Genomic DNA, 20,823 nt, shown 5'->3' on the forward strand with positions numbered 1-20,823 from the left:
TAATCAATCCTAATAGTAAGGACATAACTGAAGTGCAGTGAATGCAACATCTAGGATTAAATTCACATTGGAATATTCCTAGTACTTTAATGTTCATAGTCTTTGATGAACATTAAAGATCCTTTACACATGATTCCTTGTTCATGCCTTTATTTGTTGATAGGCCCATGCAAATGTACTTTTCTGGACCTTTCATTTATGTCAAATGTACTAGCATGTTCTTCACGTTCTTGATGAACCTGGGTTTGCTTATGAACACCCTTCTGGGTTTCCATCAGAACGTTCAGCTTTCTGATCAACATTCTGAACAACCTTCTGAACTAACTTTCTGAACTCAGATTTAGTTCATGATTTTAAATGTCCTTTGATTTGGTATGATTTAAATCTGTTCCTGTCTTAGTAAAACACTCAAGAGCACAAGTTAAATACCAAGGAATTAATCAAAGTCCATTTAATCCTTTAATCATTTAAAGTTTATTATCTTTAAAATTAATTAGGGATTTTGCCTCAACACTACATTCCTCTCCATCCGCTCCCGCCTAGCAGATGTAGTCATGGAAACTATGTCGTTCCTAACACGGTCCATGTGGTCCATATTTGAAACAAGCAAAATCACGTGTACATACAATTAACAAAAATCCACAAAATAATTAAAAACGGCATAGAATGAAGTTGTTCGGATTATATAATCCAAACATGAACGATCTAGTTCGAGTTATATAATCTGAACGGGTTCAATATCCATAAAAAAAATATGAATCAAACATATATAAATTGAATTAATGAGACCTTATGTTGTGTTTGATGTTTGGAAATGCTTAAAATGTGACGTTTTGAGCAAAAACCTTCAAAAATTACACAATGGGGTTTTCTGATCTATGGAATAAAATAGGGCGCATGACAAGAACATATGGTAGGAAAAGTAATAATTTAGAAACTATCTATTTTTCTGATCGTAACTTTTAATCGCACAAAATCCATAAGAGATTACAATCCAATCATTGTTTTTAGTTCGGAGTGTATTTTCGATCGACTTGCTTAAGAGGTTGAATAATAATGAGAAGCTTATATTGCATTCACTTTATAGTTTTTTTAAGGAACCAATCACTTTATATGTATTTAAATTATTTTACTTAATTTTTTTATGCCATTATCTTTAATTTTTCTTTGACTCCTAACTTGTTTTTGGGAGGGCTTTTCATGATATGGTACTATCTAATGTACTTCACAAACCCGTGTGCATTTTTATGTACATATTTCTAGATTTTATTTAATATAAACAGAAAGCTGGTATGCTTGGTGTTTAGAACAATTCAAATTATTATTCTGATAATATTAAGATCTCCTCATCGTCATATTAAGTTGTATATGAATCAATTTATTGATGTCGTATCTTCTTTTTTTTCTGCTGCTTCTGCTGCGTGTGGCCACGTTCTCTGTTTTTTTATTATTTTTAGGGGACTTTCTCTGTTTCTTTTATTAACGTGTTACACGATCTCCTTAAAATATTATATTTTTTACTCGTTGTAAGGTTCATGACATTAATTTCCTTTTTTTCCCTTCTAAATATAGGTACATATCCTTTCACTTTTTTCAAGAGCACTAAATATACTTCCTCAAAAAAAAAAAAAAAAAGCACTAAATATCCTCTTTAAGCTTAAAGCTTGGTTCCTGTAAAAAAAACAAAAGCTTCAAGCTTTGTTTGGATTTTTTTTATAAGCATAGCTTTGTTTGGAGTGACTTTCAAACTTTATAATGTCACTTCCCTCAAAAAAAAAAAAACTTTATAATGTCACTTGTTGGTAGTTTGTCTTTGAGGATATTTTATTTTTATGTCGAATTCCGAGTTTGAATTTGACTCCCCACATTTTCCTCTCCTTGTAGCAAAATAAAAAAAAATATATTCCCTCCGTTTCAAAATGATTGTCACTTTAGCCAAAAATATTTGTTTCAAAATGAATGTCACTTTAAATTTTCAATACAACTTTAATTTTTTTCTTCCAACTTTTCTCTCACACAATTTTCAATGCAACTTTAATTTTGTCTTTTCCTTATAAATTAAGGGCAGTTTAGTAAAAGCGTTATATCCAATGATTATTTCATTCAATTTCTTAATCTGTGTGTCAAAGCTTAAAGCGACACTCATTTTGAAACAGAGAGAGTATATTGATAAGGTTTAGATTAAATAAAAATTAATACTACCATTTAGGATAATACCAAGATATAAATCTGAATGAATATACTAATTATTACCTTTCTCTAGTTATAAGACACTTTTAATATGTTGAAATATAAACTAATTCTCTCTTTCAAAAGATAATATTGTAAAAACAATAGTATTGTATTTACAAATAAATTTACTTGTTAGAAAAAAATACAAATAAATTTAATAATATTATCAACTTTTTTAATTCTCATATTTAACCAAAAGGATCTTATATTTAGGAACGAATGTAGTAACAATTATGCAAAATTGGTCTCCTTTAGGCTATTTAATTTAATTGTATTCTTGTATAATTGTATTAGATTAATTCGTTAAATTTATTTATTTTTCTTTAAAAAAAGCAATTTAACAATCATAATGTATATTTCCTTAAAAAAAAACTGGTATAATGTATATGTTGATGGCCATTTTTTTAATACATACGAGCAGTGGCGGAACTTTGTATGGCCTAAGGTGGACCACGGTCCACCCACCCAAAAGTAAAATAATTTTTTTCCAATAACAAAATTGCTAAAACACCCCTTGTTATTAAAGAAAAATACAAAATGGTCCACCTTCTCCACTACTCAAGCACGGCCGTTCCTTCACTTAGGCTCTTCTAATGCACGCAATTTTCAACTTCAACTTCCTTCAGCTCTTTTATTATCGCTGCTCATTCAGCTTTCAATCTACCCAATCAGTGTTGTCATAGCCGAGGTGAAAGCCCTCTTCGTAGTCTCTTTCACTCCCTATCTCACTTTTTTCACTTCAAATTTGAAAGTTAATTTTTTGTCTCTGGTTGATTTTTGAATTGATAAATGGTTTGTTGTTGTATGTCTATGTCTTTATGGATTTGTTTTTTCGTCGTCGTCACCGTTGCTTCGAACATCATTCGTTAGCATTTCTAATTTGATTAATCTATTCTTGTTTGCCTTAATTGCAAAGAGCAAACAAATTTCTTTTTTTTTTAAGAAGCTAAAATTAAATTTATTAGAATCACAATGAGTCCTGACCAGCACAAGAGGTGCTAGGCCAGGAGTCGTAAAATAGCAACATACAAATGATAGATGGGGAGCACCCAAGTGTAAACCCATAGACCCGTGCATCTAAGACAATCTGAAAAACCCACAGGAAACATCACCTAACAAAGGACTATCTTCGAAAACAGTAAAAGGAACACCAAATTCAAAGACAACCCTCCCCAACAACATAAACAAAAGTTGTGCCAAATCACTCAAACATCCTCACAAGCCGCCACAAAATCCGAAAACTAGATTATCCAAGCCTACCCCATCCATACCGCTATGCAAAAACTACAACTTCGAAAACCTCCAACCATCACGCAAGCAGCTATCTCCATCACACCACGCAAACACCAATAATCTCGCTAACCCCTCCCGTTGGCCACCACCCATTTTGCCACCGTTTAAACATCACCGAAAATAACCGTAAGAAACGATTCTGATGCTCCGTCTTCCTACTGCATCACCACTACCACACACCACAAAACCGCCACCACACACCACAAAACCGCAACCACACACACAACCCGAAACCCGTATCTTCTCACCACCGATCCACCAAAAACAGCATCACAACCTCCACTATCACAACATCACCACCATCACCTCCTCCCATCACCACAACATCACCACCATCACCTCCTCCCACCACCACAACAACACAACCATCACCACCTCCCATCACCACAACATCACCACCACCACCACCTCCCACCACCATAACAACACAACCATCACCTCTTCCCACCACCTAACCCGTGACCTACGTCACCACCATCACCGCCTCACCACCAAAACCATACCTACAACACCACCATCACCTTTCCCACGCTAATCCTTATCAAATCAAACGAACCCGGACCGAAAACCGCGGACAAACAGAGAACAATCAAGAGCGGATGAGGAGCCACCACTGCCATAGAACACAACCGGATTTGACAAAGCTTTGGACACCATCAAAGTGAAATGAAAAAAAATGAATAGAGACACAGGAAAAAAAGAAAAAAAACCCATCGTCGGAGAACAGAAAAATGGTAGTGCGGAGGGCCGGCGCCGCTCATCGCACCACCCGATACCAGCATCTACATGGCTGGATCTGAGATTGGTAAATAGGAGGTGTTGACGGCAGGTGCAAACAAATTTCTTAATCTTTGACAACGAAACAAAATGAGAATATATTAAGGATGAATTACTATAAAAAGAAAAAGCAAATTGGCCAAATAATTTGGTATTTATGAAGTTTAAAAAACGACTTTTCATATATATATGCTAATTACTTATATTAAGGATAAAGTATACACCCTCCGATCACTAATATAAGCAAAAATTTGATTTTTAGATTCATTTATTAAATGACGTATGTAGTCTATAATAAAGACTACATACATCATTTAATGAATGAATCTTAAAATCAAACTTTTGCTTATATTAGTGACCGGAGGGTTTATATATTTTTGAATTGTTAGGACTATATGAGTTAACTATATTACATTTGTTGTTGAAGATAACTAAAATAAAACTATAAAAGATTCACCAAAAAAAAAAATTGTACTTTATTGTTTATTTTAGCGGCTCATCCGATATTTTTTTTCTAGCTCCGCCACTGCTTACGAGATTGTTATCGGTTGGACCAAGATTCTCTCATTTGGAAAATATTTTTGAGAAATTAACGTAGAGATCAGTTGTTAAGATCTCTATATATATACACGATATATAAAGAAAGCTGCCCCTTTCAGCACACTTTTGGGTTGGAATTTTCTTTCCAAAAATACCCTTAATTTTAAATACAAATAGCCAATTATAAAATAACACGTGGATTAATAATCAATGTCACTAACCGCCACCGTTAACTTTCTTTTACCACCGTTAACAACAGATGAAACTCACAAAAAGTTTAAAAATTATATTTGCATTCTTTATGTCTCTTCTCATGAATTCAAATCGATCCAGAATTCATCATAGTACCCTCTGATCACATCTCATCACCTCTAAAAAATTAGAAAGTTTCAAGGCTCAGTAACTTGATTAATACTTCTGAAGCACCATTGAATGAAATATCTTTAAGGTCCACTTCATGAATTGAATATCTTTCTGTTTTATCCTTCGAGCAATTTACTTTCCGCCAACATTACAATTCAAGCTTTGTTTTTACTTTTTTTGTTAGAAGAATGAATGAATCAGAATTTGAGAAAATCAAAGTTGAACAATAATCACTTATGAAAAAAAAAAGTAATCCAAAGTTTATGTTTTTTCCTCCTTTATTTCTCACGAGTCTATGAGTTTTTTAAATTTTTTTTAAACAAAAATAATAGCCGATGAGGATTGGACTATAAATCCTCTAAAAAAAAATTGTAACAAACGTGAGCAAAAAATATTGTTAAAGATTGGACTTTAAATCCTCTAAAAAAAAGATTAGTAACAAACATGAGCAAAAAATAATGTTAAAGATTAGACTTTAAATCATCTAATAAAAGATTAGTAAAAAACGTGAGAAAAAAAATATTAGTAACAAACTAAGCAAAAAATAATGTTAAAAATTGGACTTTAAATCCTCTGATAAAAATATTAGTAAGAAACATGAGCAAAATATTATGATTCAAAATCTTTTAGAAAAATATTTGTTAGCACTATATTAAATGGACAATAAATCCTCGAAAAAAAGATTAGTAACAAACAAGAGCAAAAAATAATGTTAAATATTAGAATTTAAATCCTCTAATAAAAAGATTAGTAACAAACGTGAGCAAAAAAAATATTAGTAACAAACATGAGAAAAAAATAATGTTAAAAATTGGACTTTAAATCCTCTGATAAAAATATTAGTAATAAACGTGAGGAAAATATTATTGTAACGCCCCGGATTTTGGTCCAAGACATTACGCCTAAATCATTTCAATTTTTCTAAAAACACTACTATTTATTTATTTCTTCAATAATAAATTCTTAGCAAAACCTATCCAAAATTCTTAACATAATTTAATTAAAATTCTTAAACTAATATCCTTCAAAATTACTTTTCAGATTACAATTCGATCAAAAACCCAATTTGTGTCCCCGTCGCGCTTCAAACAAAACACCAAAGCAAAACACATCTCTTCATGTTCATGGGTACCTAAAATGTTGGTGTAAAAGGTCAATTTCCTTATCCAAATTGGTTCATACTCAAAGCACAAGAAACAATGTTATAAAATAGATGATATCAAAACTTCTCAATCAAAAAGAATTAAGAAAAATACATTCAAGTCATATTCTTTAAGTAAAGTTCACACCCATTTCATTTGCATTATAATATTTTAATCAATTCTAAAATCACAAATATACAATTGACTCAATGCAATTATGCGTAAGATGCATGCTCTTATAACTATATGATTCAGATATAAGCTGTAACAGCCCAGGGCCCACTGCCCCGGTCTCACTATTACTCACAAGCTTAATCACTAGCCCCCTCACTCTACTAGTGTTTTTGCCTCCCGTGGGAATCGAACCTAGTACCTGGGGATAAGTACTACTTCAATGCATTCCCACTACCAATTGAGCTACTAGCTCAATTGGTAGTGGGAATGCATTGAAGTAGTACTTATCCCCAGGTACTAGGTTCGATTCCCACGGGAGGCAAAAACACTAGTAGAGTGAGGGGGCTAGTGATTAAGCTTGTGAGTAATAGAGAGACCGGGGCAGTGGGCCCTGGGCTGTTACATAAGCCGCCACTAAGGCACACAAAATATTTAACCGCCACTAAGGCAAACATGATTCTTTAACCGTCACTAAGGCACACATAATATTTAACCGCCACTAAGGCACACATATATATTTTTTTAACCGCCACTAAGGCACACAGAAATGCATATGCATGCATGACGATGAATGCAATCCTGCCACTTAGGCAAACACAATCAAATATTAATAATCATCATGCACATGACCCAAAAACCAATATTTTCATAAAACTCACATTACCTTGATTTTCTTTCTTCCTTTAATTCATCAAAAAAAAATGTAACACTTCTTTTCCAACAACACAAAAATATATAAAACATAATAATATAAATATATCAATTCACACCGCATTATCATACACAACTTTCATATAAAACATAATTAAGAATAATCACTCATAATTAAGAATAATCACTTTCAGAAAGGATCAAATTTTACCATGAAAATACATTTTAATTATTTTTCTTTTTAAAAGACAAGAATTGCTACCACTATTTACTAACACAACCCTAGCACTTAGTATGGACGTATGGGGAAAAAGCCCTTACCTTAAAAGCTCACTTTCCTAGCCGAAAAACCTCTTGATCCACACCCTCTATTTTTCGCTCCGTTAAGTCTCTCAATTTCAATTGACCAAAGTAGAAAATGTCAAGATTTTCTTAAATATTTTACGCATAAAATAAGTAGAATAAACTATATATTAAGAAAAATATTATGAATGACATGTATATAATGTATAAAAATATCGGGATGTTACAATTATGATTCAAAATCTTTTAGAAAAAGATTTGTTAGCACTATATTAAAAATATTAATAAATAGGGTTCTCACAGTTCATAGTTCGTTCCCACATTGTTTAGTTTTTCTCAACCTCTCTCCGCCCTCTGCATCAGAATTCAGAATTAACCTGTAAGTTTTTTTTCTTTCATGTTACAACTAATCAAAGTTAATTAATTTTATGGATTATTTGACTTTGCTGGTCTATAATTGATTATGATTCAAACTATTTACGATTAATTTTAAGAATTATTTGACTTTGCTGGTTTATAATTGCTTATACAAACTATAATAGTGTGCTTTTTTTCTTTTTTATCTATAAGCACACCTTTGGGTTGGACTTTTCTTTCCAAATATCCTTAATTTTAAATACAAGTAGCCAATTATAAAATAATACGTGGATTAGTAATCCATGTCCTTAATCGTCACCGTTAACCCTCTTTTACCTCTGTTAACCAAAGATCAAACTCACAAAAAAACTACCACAAAACAACAACTCATGTTACTTTTTTATCAGCCGCTTTTATGTTGTACATCTGTGTTGTTCCCCTCAATACAACCGACAAAGATTGTCAAGTATTTTCATATCCCTTCCACAAAAAACAGTATTCCATATTATTTTATTGATATAAATTACTCATCCTTAGTCTTTGATCAATTATAACAAACGTGAGTAAAAAATAATGAAAAAGATTGGACTTTAAATCCTCTATAAAAAAAAAGATTAGTAACAAATGTGAGCAAAAAATAATGTTAAATATTGAAATTTAAATCCTCTAAAAAAAATTAGTAACAAACGTGAACAAAAAATATTGTTAAAGATTGGACTTTAAATCCTCTAAAAAAAGATTAGTAATAGACGTGAGCAAAAAATATTGTTGAAGATTGGACTATAAATTCTCTAAAAAAAAGATTAGTAACAAACGTGAGCAAAAAATAACGTTAAAGATTGGACTTTAAATCCTCTAAAAAAATATTAGTAACAAACGTGAGAAAAAAATAATGTTAAAGATTGAACTTTAAATACTCTAAAAAAAATATTAGTAACAAACGTGAGCAAAAAATAATGTTAAAGATTGAACTTTAAATCCTCTGGAAAAAAATATTAGTAACAAACGTGAGCAAAATATTATGTTAAAGATTGGACTTTAAATCCTCTAAAAAAATATTAGTAACAAATGTGAGCAAAAATTAATGTTAAAGGGCAGACCATTCCCAATGTCGGAATCTATCTTCCACGACATGTTTTCAGTCATGGTCAATTATATGTAGCTTTATCGAGAGGAGTTTCTCAAAATTCAACAAAAGTTCTCATTAATGAAGGGAAAATAGAAGGAGAAGATTGAGACTTTACGAAAAATATAGTTTTTAAAGATATTCTTTTATCGCAATCATAACAATGTTTCTTTTACATAAAATGTCATTTATACATTTATGTTATGATGTTACTAATTACTATTAGAATAAACAATAAAAGATCATTATTTTTTCTTTATTTTATATGCAGACAAACTAAAATACGTTGAGTTCATAAATAATTGTTATATAACTTGACAATATTTTGTTTATAAATCAATATATCAATAATTTCCATTAATATTTAAAAATTTGAAAAATTTAATCAAAATAATACAAACAAACATAATAAAATAATCACATGCGTTAGCGCAGTAGAAAGAGCTCGTGCCCGTCTTTCAACTAGTTATTGATATTATTTCTTCAAGTTATCTTTCCATTTCTGTTATGAGTTTGATGTGGCTTATGGTGTTGTTGCTAAGCTCAATTTATCATGTTCACACAAATCATTTTCTTTTTAGAAGTGAATCTTTTCTTCCTCAATTAGTACACTTGTTGCAGGTTTGACCCTAATCTTTTCTTCTTCAATTAGTACACTTGTTGCAGGTTTGACCCTAATTTAGATTATTGACTTCAAAAATAATGATGTTGACAATTTTTTTATCCTTTGAGATTGAGTATCCATAATAATATCAACTTTTGTTTAAAAACAACATTATCATGCTCACAAAATAGTTTTCTTTTTTAAAAGTGAATATTTTCTCCCTCAAGTATCTCACTTATTGCAGGTTTGATCCTAATCAAGATTATTGGCTTGAAAAATGATGATGTTATGTTACAAAATTTTTATCTTTCAAGAATCCAATTATCAACTATTGTTTAAATTCTTTTGAAGAACTCACTTCATCTTTAGTTTTTCTTTGTTTTATTGTCAGGATTTCAAACTCAAGTTATTTTAATAACAGGGTTCATAAATTATCTTTTTGTATTTTATTTTTGACTCATTGATACGTTGAATGTAAATATCATTAAAAATTTGTCAGATCGTCTTTTTGTGATAAAAAAATATTAAAATAGGATTAAAATTGCAACAAATATAATACTTAAATAAGCAAACAGATCAATTCAAAAAAGAATGAGGAGACTATTTTCGGCATTGTGACAATAGAGGAGCAAACGTTCAATTAATTTTTCATTCTAATAACTTATTGTACAAGGGAAATATTGTCAACTTAAAAATTCATTTTATAAGTCATTATTTTACTAAAAGTCATTTTTTTTACAAGAGCCGAATAAGTCATTTTATTAATACAATCATTTACACTACCAAAAAAAAAATACAATCATTTAATAAATATGATACTCCATAAATTTTACGGATGTTGACGTTTTCACGTGGAACACGCTTCACATCTTTTTGGGTACAACGAACACGCTTTGTTTTGTTTTTCTAAGAGAGATTCCCCTCACACACAAAACAAAAGCACGTTTTTTTAACACCTAGTAAAACTAGTAAAATAGAATTGTTTATTTTGTACCAAAAAACAAAATAAAATACTCATTTTTTAGTAATTTTTTTTGAACAAACTAAAATGATTTATATTAACACCAATGAATCACCCCGCATAAGGTGTGCAAAAGGTGAAACACCCAAGAGTATTTACAAACTAGGTGCCAAAACAAAGAAAGCACCAACAAAAAACAATAAACTAGTGGACATAACTAATGCCCCGGAAACACCGGTTTCCGTTAGTTTTTTAATGTTCCGTCAAATATGTGTCATTGGTACATAACAATTTGTCTATATATAATAAATAGGCTAAAATATGGTATTGGTCCTTGCAAAATGGGTCAGTTTTGGTTTTAGTCCCTGCAAATTTTTTTTTATAGTTTTTGGTCCCTGCAAAAATAGGCCAGGTTTGGTTTTAGTCCTTGCAATTTTCTTTTTTTATAGTTTTTGGTCCCTGCAAAAATAGGCCAGTTTTGGTTTTAGTCCCTGGAATTTTTTTTTTATAGTTTTTGGTCCCTGCAAAAATTTTTGTTTTTGGAAATAGTCCCTGACCCCAATTATGTGATGATTTGTCACTTTTGTGCATATGTGGCATATGTGTTTACTTAATAAAAAGAATATTGTTTTTTATAATTTATATAACAATAATTATTTTTTAATTAAAAAATAATAATAAAACATATACAATAATTATTTTTTTATTTATAAAAGTGACAAATCATCACATAACTGGGGTCAGAGACTATTTCCAAAAACAAAATTTTTTGCAGGGACCAAAAACTATAAAAAAAAATTGCAGGGACTAAAACCAAAACTGGCCTATTTTTGCAGGGACCAAAAACTATAAAAAAAAATTGCAGGGATTAAAACCAAAACTGACCTATTTTACAGGGACCAATACCATATTTTAGCCTAATAAATAAGACGATAAAGACAAATCAAATAGCATGATAGTAGTAGTAAATGACATAACTTCACACACGAAATTAATATTAATACTTTACTCAATATGAAAACAACAAGTCACTAAATTAAATTAAATCTAATGATTAAAATATTTGTACAAAATTTCCACTAGTCCATTTGGTTTGACATGATCATATTAACCTAGGATGATTGTGTTCATCTTCAATGTGTTAGGTTTGATTTTCTCTAATATCAATGGATGAACTAGTTTAACTTTTTTTTTTTTTTAAAAAAATTTAAAACTAAAACTAACAAATATTCGTGAGCCTAACTCAGTTGTTAGACATAATATATAATACTCAGTTGTTAGACACAATACATAATACTCCATCCGTTTTAAAATGAGTGTCGCTTTAGCCAAAAAAATTTATTTCAAAATGAATGTCACTTTCAGTTTCAATGCAATAATAACTTTTTCTTTTCAATTGTACCCTCCAATTAATACTCTGCACACTACTTCCAAAGTATTACTTTTAAAACTAATCAATAGTTAATAAGGGTAATTTGGTAAAATAATCATTCTCTTTCTTTTAATCATTGCATTTCTTAATATGTGTGTAAACACCTAAAACGACACTCTTTTTAAAACGGAGGAAGTATATACAAAAATCAGAATTTGAATCCTGAATCTTGCATATATATTATATATTGTCCTTGCAAACTAAACTAAAGTTATGAGATCAAACTCAAACACACTTAAAAGTGAATGTGAATTTCTATCCATGAAATTAATTTAAATAAAATAAAATAAAAATCAAATCAAATCCAATGATTAAAATATTTGTACAAAATTTCCACAAGATTATAGGTGGATAATAAGATAATGTGGTGGGGGTAAAATTCCGAAAAACATTAAATTGGGGGGATAAAATTCCGAGTTTTAAAATAGGGGGGTAAAATTCCTAAAAACATTAAATTGGGGGGGCAAAATTCCGAGTTTTAAAATAGGGGGGTAAAATTCCGATTGAGTCAAAATAGGGGGGGCAAAATTGCATTTAAGCCTTTTTATTTTTATATCTATAATAAGATCTTAATGAGGAAAAAAAACAATCATCGCCAGCTCATATACAAATCCCTCTTTTCTGCCCCTCCCTCCCTCCCTCCTTCTTCAACAACATCCAACCCTTTTATTACAGATTCAAAATCCATCAAAATCTTCATCATCTTTCACAAAACACAAAAAAAAAACTTTGTATATTCATTGAACAATATTCACAAAAAATGAGTGCATTAAAAGAGAAATTGATAACCCTATACAAAAGTAGATGGTTTGTTTTTGTAGGAGCAATGTGGTTACAATCATGGGCTGGTATAGGATATTTATTTGGAAGCATATCACCAGTTATAAAAAGTTCATTAAATTATAATCAAAAACAACTTGCTATGTTAGGTGTTGCAAAAGACCTTGGTGATGCTGTTGGTTTTTTAACTGGTGTTTTGTGTGAAATTTTACCTATTTGGGCTGCGTTACTTGTTGGAGCTTCTTTGAATCTTGTTGGTTATGGCTGGGTTTGGTTAATTGTTACTAGTAAAGTTCCTGTTCTTCCTTTATGGGCTGTAAGTTTTTTTTTTTTTTGGGAATTTTTTGTATTTATTTGTCATGTTTTTTTAGATGATTGAATTTATTTTTTGTGTGTAAAGTTTGACTCTTTTTTTGTTGGGGTTTGTTTCTGTTACTTTCAATCATAAGATGGGAACTATCTGTTAATTGTTTGTTTGTTTCATTCATTTTTTGATTAATTTTGTTTGTTTCATTCATCATCAAATTAGTATTTATTGTACAATTTTGATTTTTTGTTTTGTAGTAATTATTTCATGTGGTTCCAAATTTTTTGTGTAACTGATTTTTTGAGTATGTTTGGATTGACTATGAATTTTGAGAAATCAAAGTGACATCGTGATTTTGTTGAGTATGTAACTTTTGCCAAAATCACGATGATGATGGTACACTGTCGTGTCGTGATCCTGTCAAACTCATTGTCAAACCAAATAAGCACATAACATAATCTCTTTTTCTTCTCATTAAAATGAGTTTTCCAGTTTTTTTTATGCTACATATTTTTTTGGTTGATCATTCATGGGTTTTATGTCTACCTAATTCTACTATATATGAAAATGCAACTTTTTCATTAAAGAAACTTTATAAGGACCATAATATCTGGAATAAAGGGTTGTTTTGTTTCTTCAATATGGAAAAAGAAGGGACTTTAAATCTAACAGTGACAGGAAGGTTACTTTACAGACAAATCCACTTAAATGAATATTCCATTTCTCTTTTCTCAATCTTGGCTTGTGAAATTTTTCTATCACTTATTTTTCCACATGATGGTAACAAATAGATGTATATTCCTTTTTATGCTTTTGACTGTTTCACATTACTATTACTATTACTATTACTATACCAGTGTAATGATTTACAGCATGCTTAAAAAAAAAGGAGAATGTGAAAGAATGGTTTAATATACTTTAGATTTTGAAAATTTTCCCTCCAGATATAATGGTATACATGTTGCAAACAAATTTGTATCTTAAGCTGACTAAAGACTTTTAGAATTAATTGATTTTAACTTTACTCAATTTGGTTGTTGGCTGTGTGGTGGTCGAGATTTGAATCCTGAACCTTGCATATATTATATATTGTCTTTGCAAACTAAACTAAACTCATGGGGACAAACTCAAAACACTTTTTTTTGTGGTGTCCGGGATTTGAACTCACGACCTTTGCATATATTATGCATTGTCCCTGCCAACTGCCAACTGAGCTAAGTTCACGTGGACAAACTCAAACACTCTTAAAAGTGAATGTGAATTTCTATCCATCAAATTGATTTAAATAAAATAAAATAAAAATCAAATCAAATCCAATGATTAAAATATTTGTACAAAATTTCCACAAGATTTTTTAATTTTTATATCTATAATAAGATCTTAATGAGGAAAAAAACAATCATCGCCAGCTCATATACAAATCCCTCTTTTCTGCCCCTCCCTCCCTCCCTCCCTCCTTCGTCAACAACATCCAACCCTTTTATTACAGATTCAAAATCCATCAAAATCTTCATCATCTTTCACAAAACACAAAAAAAAACTTTGTATATTCATTGAACAATCTTCACAAAAAATGAGTGCATTAAAAGAGAAATTGATAACCCTATACAAAAGTAGATGGTTTGTTTTTGTAGGAGCAATGTGGTTACAATCATGGGCTGGTATAGGATATTTATTTGGAAGCATATCACCAGTTATAAAAAGTTCATTAAATTATAATCAAAAACAACTTGCTATGTTAGGTGTTGCAAAAGACCTTGGTGATTGTGTTGGTTTTTTAACTGGTGTTTTGTGTGAAATTTTACCTATTTGGGCTGCTTTGCTTGTTGGAGCTTCTTTGAATCTTGTTGGTTATGGCTGGGTTTGGTTAATTGTTACTAGTAAAGTTCCTGTTCTTCCTTTATGGGCTGTAAGTTTTTTTTTTTTTTGGAATTTTTTGTATTTATTTGTCATGTTTTTTTGGATGATTGAATTTATTTTTGTTGTGTAAAGTTTGACTCTTTTTTTGTTGGGGTTTGTTTCAGTTACTTTCAATCATAAGATGGTAACTATCTGTTAATTGTTTGTTTGTTTCATTCATTTTTTGATAAATTTTGTTGTTTCATTCATCATCAAATTAGTATTTATTGTACAATTTTGATTTTTTGTTTTGTAGTAATTATTTCATGTGGTTCCAAATTTTTTGTGTAACTGATTTTTTGAGTATGTTTGGATTGACTATGAATTTCGTGAAATCACGGTGACAGCGTGATTTTGTTGAGTATGTAACTTTTGCCAAAATCACGATGGTGACGGTACACTGCCGTGATTTTGTCAAACTCATTGTCAAACCAAATAAGCACATAACATAATCTCTTTTTCTTCGCATTAAAATGAGTTTTCCAGTTTTTTTTAATGCTACAAATTTTTTTGGTTGATCATTCATGGGTTTTACCTAAATCTACTATATATGAAAATGCAACTTTTTCATTAAAGAAACTTTAGGACCATAATATCTGGAATAAAGGGTTGTTTTGTTTCTTCAATATGGAAAAACAAGGGACTTTAAATCTAACAGTGACAGGAAGGTTACTTTACAGACAAATCCACTTAAATGAATATTCCATTTCTCTTTTCTCAATCTTGGCTTGTGAAATTTTTCTATCACTTATTTTTCCACATGATGGTAACAAATAGATGTATATTCCTTTTTATGCTTTTGACTGTTTCACATTACTATTACTATTACTATTACTATTACTATACCAGTGTAATGATTTACAGCATGCTTAAAAAAAGAGGTGAATGTGAAAGAATGGTTTAATATACTTTAGATTTTGAAAATTTTCCCTCCAGATATAATGGTATACATGTTGCAAACAAATTTGTATCTTAAGCTGACTAAAGACTTTTAGAATTAATTGATTTTAACTTTACTCAATTTGGTTGTTGGCTGTGTCTGTCAGCTGGCTCCCATGTGAGCATGTGACATGATACTAAATCTTGGTCACAATTTACAGAACTAATCTTCTTTTGGATTATGCTGTACTGCTTTTCTTTTCTAGTGTTTGTTAACTGAACTTGAAAATTGATTATGCAATAAATTTTAATAAGTTATGTCTTAATTACTGTCTAAGATTCCTTGAGAAAGTTTTGATTTAATATGTCACACTTGGCAACATGGCACCTAAAAGTTGTATCTTGGTTCTACTTTATGTTTGGACTTAAGCAGTGCCCCCTTTTAATAATGGCGGATGCTAATAAATTTTGGGGAAGGCTTCTGATCTAGGCGGTTTTGGTTTTAGATGTAGTTTGGTGGTTGGACAAAATATTCAAAATAAGGATTTTTGAATTTGTTTGACCTGATCACATGAATGTTGTGTTACTAAATAGAGGCCATAGCAGAATGGCGTGGCGGATTTCGTTACAGCCACCACAGGCAATTTGTTAAGCGTCACTTTCCTTGGCGGTGCTATAAGTCAAAATCCCTTGTTTCAAAATAAAGATTTTGATATTGTCTGACTTGAGCACAAGAAAGCAGTGTTGTTAAATAGTAGCCATGGTAGAATGGTGTGGCGGATTTGTGCTGGCCGCCGTAGGCAGTTTGTGAAGCGCCACTTGCCATGGGGCGCCATAAGTCACAATCCCATGTTTCAAAATAAATTTTTGAGTTTGTTTGACGTGAGCAAAGGAATGTAGTGTTGTTAAATAGTGGCCATGGCGAAATGGCACGGCAGATTTTTTGCCAGCCGTTGTGAGCACTTTGTGAAGCGCCACTTGTCATAGCGGCACCATAATACCAATCCCATGTTTCAAAATAAAGATTTTACGTTTGTTTGACCTGAGTACATGAAAGTAGTGTTGTTAAATAGCAGCCATGATGGAATGGCGTGGCATATCTTGCGCCAGCCTCCATATGCAATTTGTGTAGTGTTGTATCATTCACCATGTTAGCGCCATAAGTCACAATCCATGTTTATATTGTGGACTTTCGTCCATCCTCAATAAACCGTCATCTGCCAATGACAACATTGTAGGTATTCCTAATACAAGAAAGTTGGGTAGAGACCCTTATCCAGTTATCCCTTTCGAAACAGCGACTTAAACATGAAGACTAGACACAACACTGACATGTAGACATTGATAATAATTTAAGAAAATATTAGTGATTGTATATAACCACATGTATCAGTGTTGTGTCAAACACTGACACGTGTCGGACACTGGTCACTCCTTCAATCCGAGGACTTGGTGCTGCCCAGGTTGTCCCTAGTACTGATTTCTTATAGTTGATGTCTTCTAAAGATCAAAAGTTAGTTAATATCCATCACTCTCATTGATGTGTCAAGATGTTGCAAGTGTATATTTGAGGACAATGTAATCGTCATCATATAATAACCGTATACATCTTTATTACATTAAGAGGTGTCTTTTAATATATTTATTTACCTTGTTGTTCAAGTTATATGATTAGTTGTTATTGGTGTGCAGATGTGTATTCTTATATTTGTGGGAACAAATGGTGAAACCTACTTCAACACAGTTTCTTTGGTTTCTTGTGTTCAAAATTTCCCGAAAAGCCGGGGTCCCGTGGTTGGAATTTTAAAGGGCTTTGCTGGATTGAGTGGTGCAATATTGACTCAAATATATGCAGTTATCCATTCCCCTGATCATGCATCGCTAATATTCATGGTTGCTGTTGGTCCAGCATTGGTAGGAATAGGTCTTATGTTCATTGTTAGACCTGTCGGAGGTCACAAACAAGTGCGGCCGTCGGATGGAAAATCTTTCACGTTGGTTTATGGTGTATGTCTCTTGTTGGCTGCTTATTTGATGGGAGTTATGGTTGTTCAAGATTTAGTTGATCTGAGTGAAACTGTTATCACAATTTTTACAATCATCCTCTTTTTGATCCTCATTGCTCCGATTATAATTCCTTTGTCATTAACCTTCGGCCCTGCGGAAAAACCTCTAGAGGAAGAAGCACTTCTTCCAGAAACAGAAGGACAATCTCAAAATTATTCAGATGAAGTAATATTAAGTGAGTTGGAAGATGAGAAGCCTAAGGAAGTGGACTTGCTCCCTGCGTCGGAAAGGCAGAAACGTATAGCACAATTACAATCAAGACTGCTGCAAGCTGCTGCAGAAGGAGCTGTGAGGGTTAAGAGGAGGAGAGGACCACATAGAGGAGAAGATTTTACCTTGACGCAAGCTTTGATTAAAGCAGATTTTTGGCTTCTTTTCATTTCCATGGTCTTAGGTTCTGGATCTGGGTTGACTGTAATTGACAATCTCGGTCAGATGAGCCAGTCTTTGGGATATGACAATGCACATATTTTCGTCTCCATGATCAGTATTTGGAACTTTCTTGGACGTGTTGGAGGCGGCTACATATCTGAGATTGTTGTCAAGTAAAAATCATTTCATTTACACCCTGATTAAATATTTATAGCTTGTTTGGTTTCAGATAATGTTTTTTGTTTTTGTTATGCAAATGTTACTTGTTTTCACTTGTTTCCTGTTTCCGAAGTTCTATATAGGAAACCATGAAAACTTTCTTTGTATTGTTTTCAGTGTTACCTATACAAAACTTTGAACCAAGAAAAGAAAGTGAAAATAATGTGACATTTTTTTATTTAAAACAAAAAACAGAGAGAAAATCGATTGAGCCCTTAGGTTGGCTTATTTGAGCTTATTTACGAGCATAAACACTTGTGAGGTTGTTTGGGAGAGCTTATAGAAACAGCTGATCACATGTTTATAAGCTGTCTCAACTTATTTCCTTGAGCTCTCTAGGAGGGCTTGTGATAAGAGCTTATAACCTATATAAAAAAAGTTTGATTATATTTTATCTTTTTTTATAGAAATAGCTTATACATAAGAACTTATTTGATAAGCGCTTAATTAAGCTGTTTATCCAAAAGGCGATAATCTTGTCAAAATTTCTAACATGGTTTTTTTAATTCCGATGTGTTTTACTGAGCAGGGATCATACATATCCAAGACCAGCTGCATTAGCTGCATTTCAACTAGCTATGACTGTTGGTCATCTTTTCATTGGCATGGGATGGCCAGGTTCAATGTACGTTGGCACTTTACTAGTTGGACTTGGTTACGGTGCTCATTGGGCAGTTGTTCCAGCTACAGCCTCTGAATTATTTGGTTTAAGAAACTTTGGTGCATTATACAATTTCATCACTCTAGCAAACCCTGTTGGAACTCTTGTCTTCTCTAGTCTCATTGCTAGTAGGATCTATGATTATGAAGCAGAGAAACAAGCTCATGGTGGCCAAAACCTGAATATAGCATCATTCGTATCTAGTGCGCTTAATGTTGGTGACGCGCCAAAGTGCGAAGGTTCCATATGCTTCTTCCTGACATCCACTATCATGGCAGGATTATGCATTGTTGCGGCAGGGTTAAGCATGTTTCTCGTGTTCCGAACAAGGATTGTTTATGCTAGCTTGTATGGAAAATCTTCTATGCGAAGCCTTCGATGATCTGTGATTTTTGGACCAAGTATTTTGGTGTCCATTATTATACTTTAGAAAGTATTTGTAGCTGGTTTGAATCAAAGAAAGATTAAAATGCAGAAGCAAGAATATGAATATGTTTTGAGTGTGGAAAACCAAATGGATTTACCAGCTAGCAGCTTCCACGCGGTTTTGCAAATTCTTTTCCAAATATTTGTGTTATATTGATTCCTTTTTTTTCTAATAAAGCAAGGCAAATTTGACACCAGGAGGTTTCTCCACTTGTTCTATAGGGAAATTCACAGAATATTTCCCTTTTATTACTATGAACACTGAAATTTGTCCTTATCAGTGGTTATGCTAAAATATGTATTGTAGCTGATGAAGCATTTCATTGTTGTAAATGTTCTGCTCTTTTTTGCTAGCAGTTTTGTATTGTATTGATTGATTATTTGTTTATATTGTGTCAGAGAATATTTATTATGTATTAACTTATATTTCTATTTTTCATATATACCAATACCATTATTGTATTAACTACAATGGGAAACCTTTGGACTCTCAAGGCGATTCTCAAGTGTTTTGAGGTAGCTTCGAGGCAGAGGGTTAACTTTGCTAAAAGTACCGACATAAGGGTCAATGTGGTAACTCCCTTCTTGTGTGTGCGAAACACTTGTTGAATTTAAGAAAACTTGGGTCCCTCTGTTTTAAGTATCTTGGTCTCCCGGTCGGGGCTAACCCTCGTAGGGAGGTAACTTGGGGGCCTCTTGTTTACCTCATTTCTAACAGGCTTGGCTTGTGGAGTAATGAATATGTTAGTCTCGGAGATAGGGTGGTCCTCTTGAATTTTGCTCTGAATTTTATTCTCATCTTCTACCTTTACTTCAAAGACAGTGTAGAGGAGGGATTAGGGTTAGGGACCTTCCCCCTGTTAATTTCTCTCTTAGACAAGTGGTGTTGGAGGTTAATTTTAGAGAGCCAAGCTCCGTGGCGTGATATTTTGACCGCTAGGTATGGGTACCAGTTAGTATTTTCCCATTTGGGAGGTTGTTTTGGTGGGATCCGTTATCCCTCTCCTACATGGGAAGGTATCTCGTTGCTGGTTCGAATTATACCTTAGATTAGTTTTTAGAGGGAGTGTTTAAGGGAGTATCCACAATGGAAACCCTCAATTTTGAGGTCTTAAACGGGTCCCACATGTACACATCACTTTTTTTTATAATTTTTTAATAATAGTACCTAATAAGTACTCAATCACTCCAATGGAGACCCTGGAACAAAATGTCTAAATGGGTCAACCAATAACTCTTTATCATTTACATTTCAACA

The 20,823-nt window shown here is 32.1% G+C and overlaps 1 protein-coding gene and 1 long non-coding RNA gene across 3 annotated transcripts; one reads left to right on the forward strand and one right to left on the reverse strand.

Moving 5' to 3' along the window:
• Nucleotides 1-3,083: 3,083 nt before the first annotated feature.
• Nucleotides 3,084-4,410, reverse strand: LOC146905376 (uncharacterized). The gene is made up of 2 exons (XR_015019819.1): nt 3,934-4,410; nt 3,084-3,834 (listed from the first exon to the last, which is right to left on the reverse strand). It is a non-coding gene; the product is annotated as an uncharacterized LOC146905376 (long non-coding RNA).
• Nucleotides 4,411-12,546: 8,136 nt separating this feature from the next.
• LOC146905377 (protein NUCLEAR FUSION DEFECTIVE 4-like) lies at nt 12,547-19,953 on the forward strand. 2 transcript variants are annotated; one of them, XM_085730078.1, is made up of 3 exons: nt 12,547-14,951; nt 17,513-18,432; nt 19,008-19,953. In XM_085730078.1, exons 1-3 carry the CDS (start codon nt 14,616-14,618, stop codon nt 19,519-19,521), a joined length of 1,770 nt encoding a protein of 589 aa, XP_085586204.1. In that variant the 5' UTR covers nt 12,547-14,615; the 3' UTR covers nt 19,522-19,953. The 2 variants fall into 2 exon arrangements, with proteins under 2 accessions (XP_085586204.1, XP_085586205.1); XM_085730079.1 differs by having other exon boundaries at nt 12,569-13,051.
• Nucleotides 19,954-20,823: the final 870 nt, after the last annotated feature.

The sequence above is a fragment of the Medicago sativa genome, chromosome 7 (assembly GCF_051527215.1).
Source record: "Medicago sativa cultivar Bolivia chromosome 7, Bolivia_mono, whole genome shotgun sequence".
NCBI lineage: Eukaryota > Viridiplantae > Streptophyta > Magnoliopsida > Fabales > Fabaceae > Medicago > Medicago sativa.

Bases quoted from the DNA above. Each gene is read 5' to 3' on its own strand.
- LOC146905377 (XM_085730078.1), top strand. From the start codon at position 14,616: ATGAGTGCATTAAAAGAGAAATTGATAACCCTATACAAAAGTAGATGG. The intron at 14,952-17,512 runs GTAAGTTTTTTT...ATTGGTGTGCAG, and splicing joins CTGTTCTTCCTTTATGGGCT to ATGTGTATTCTTATATTTGT. The intron at 18,433-19,007 runs GTAAAAATCATT...TTTACTGAGCAG, and splicing joins ATATCTGAGATTGTTGTCAA to GGATCATACATATCCAAGAC.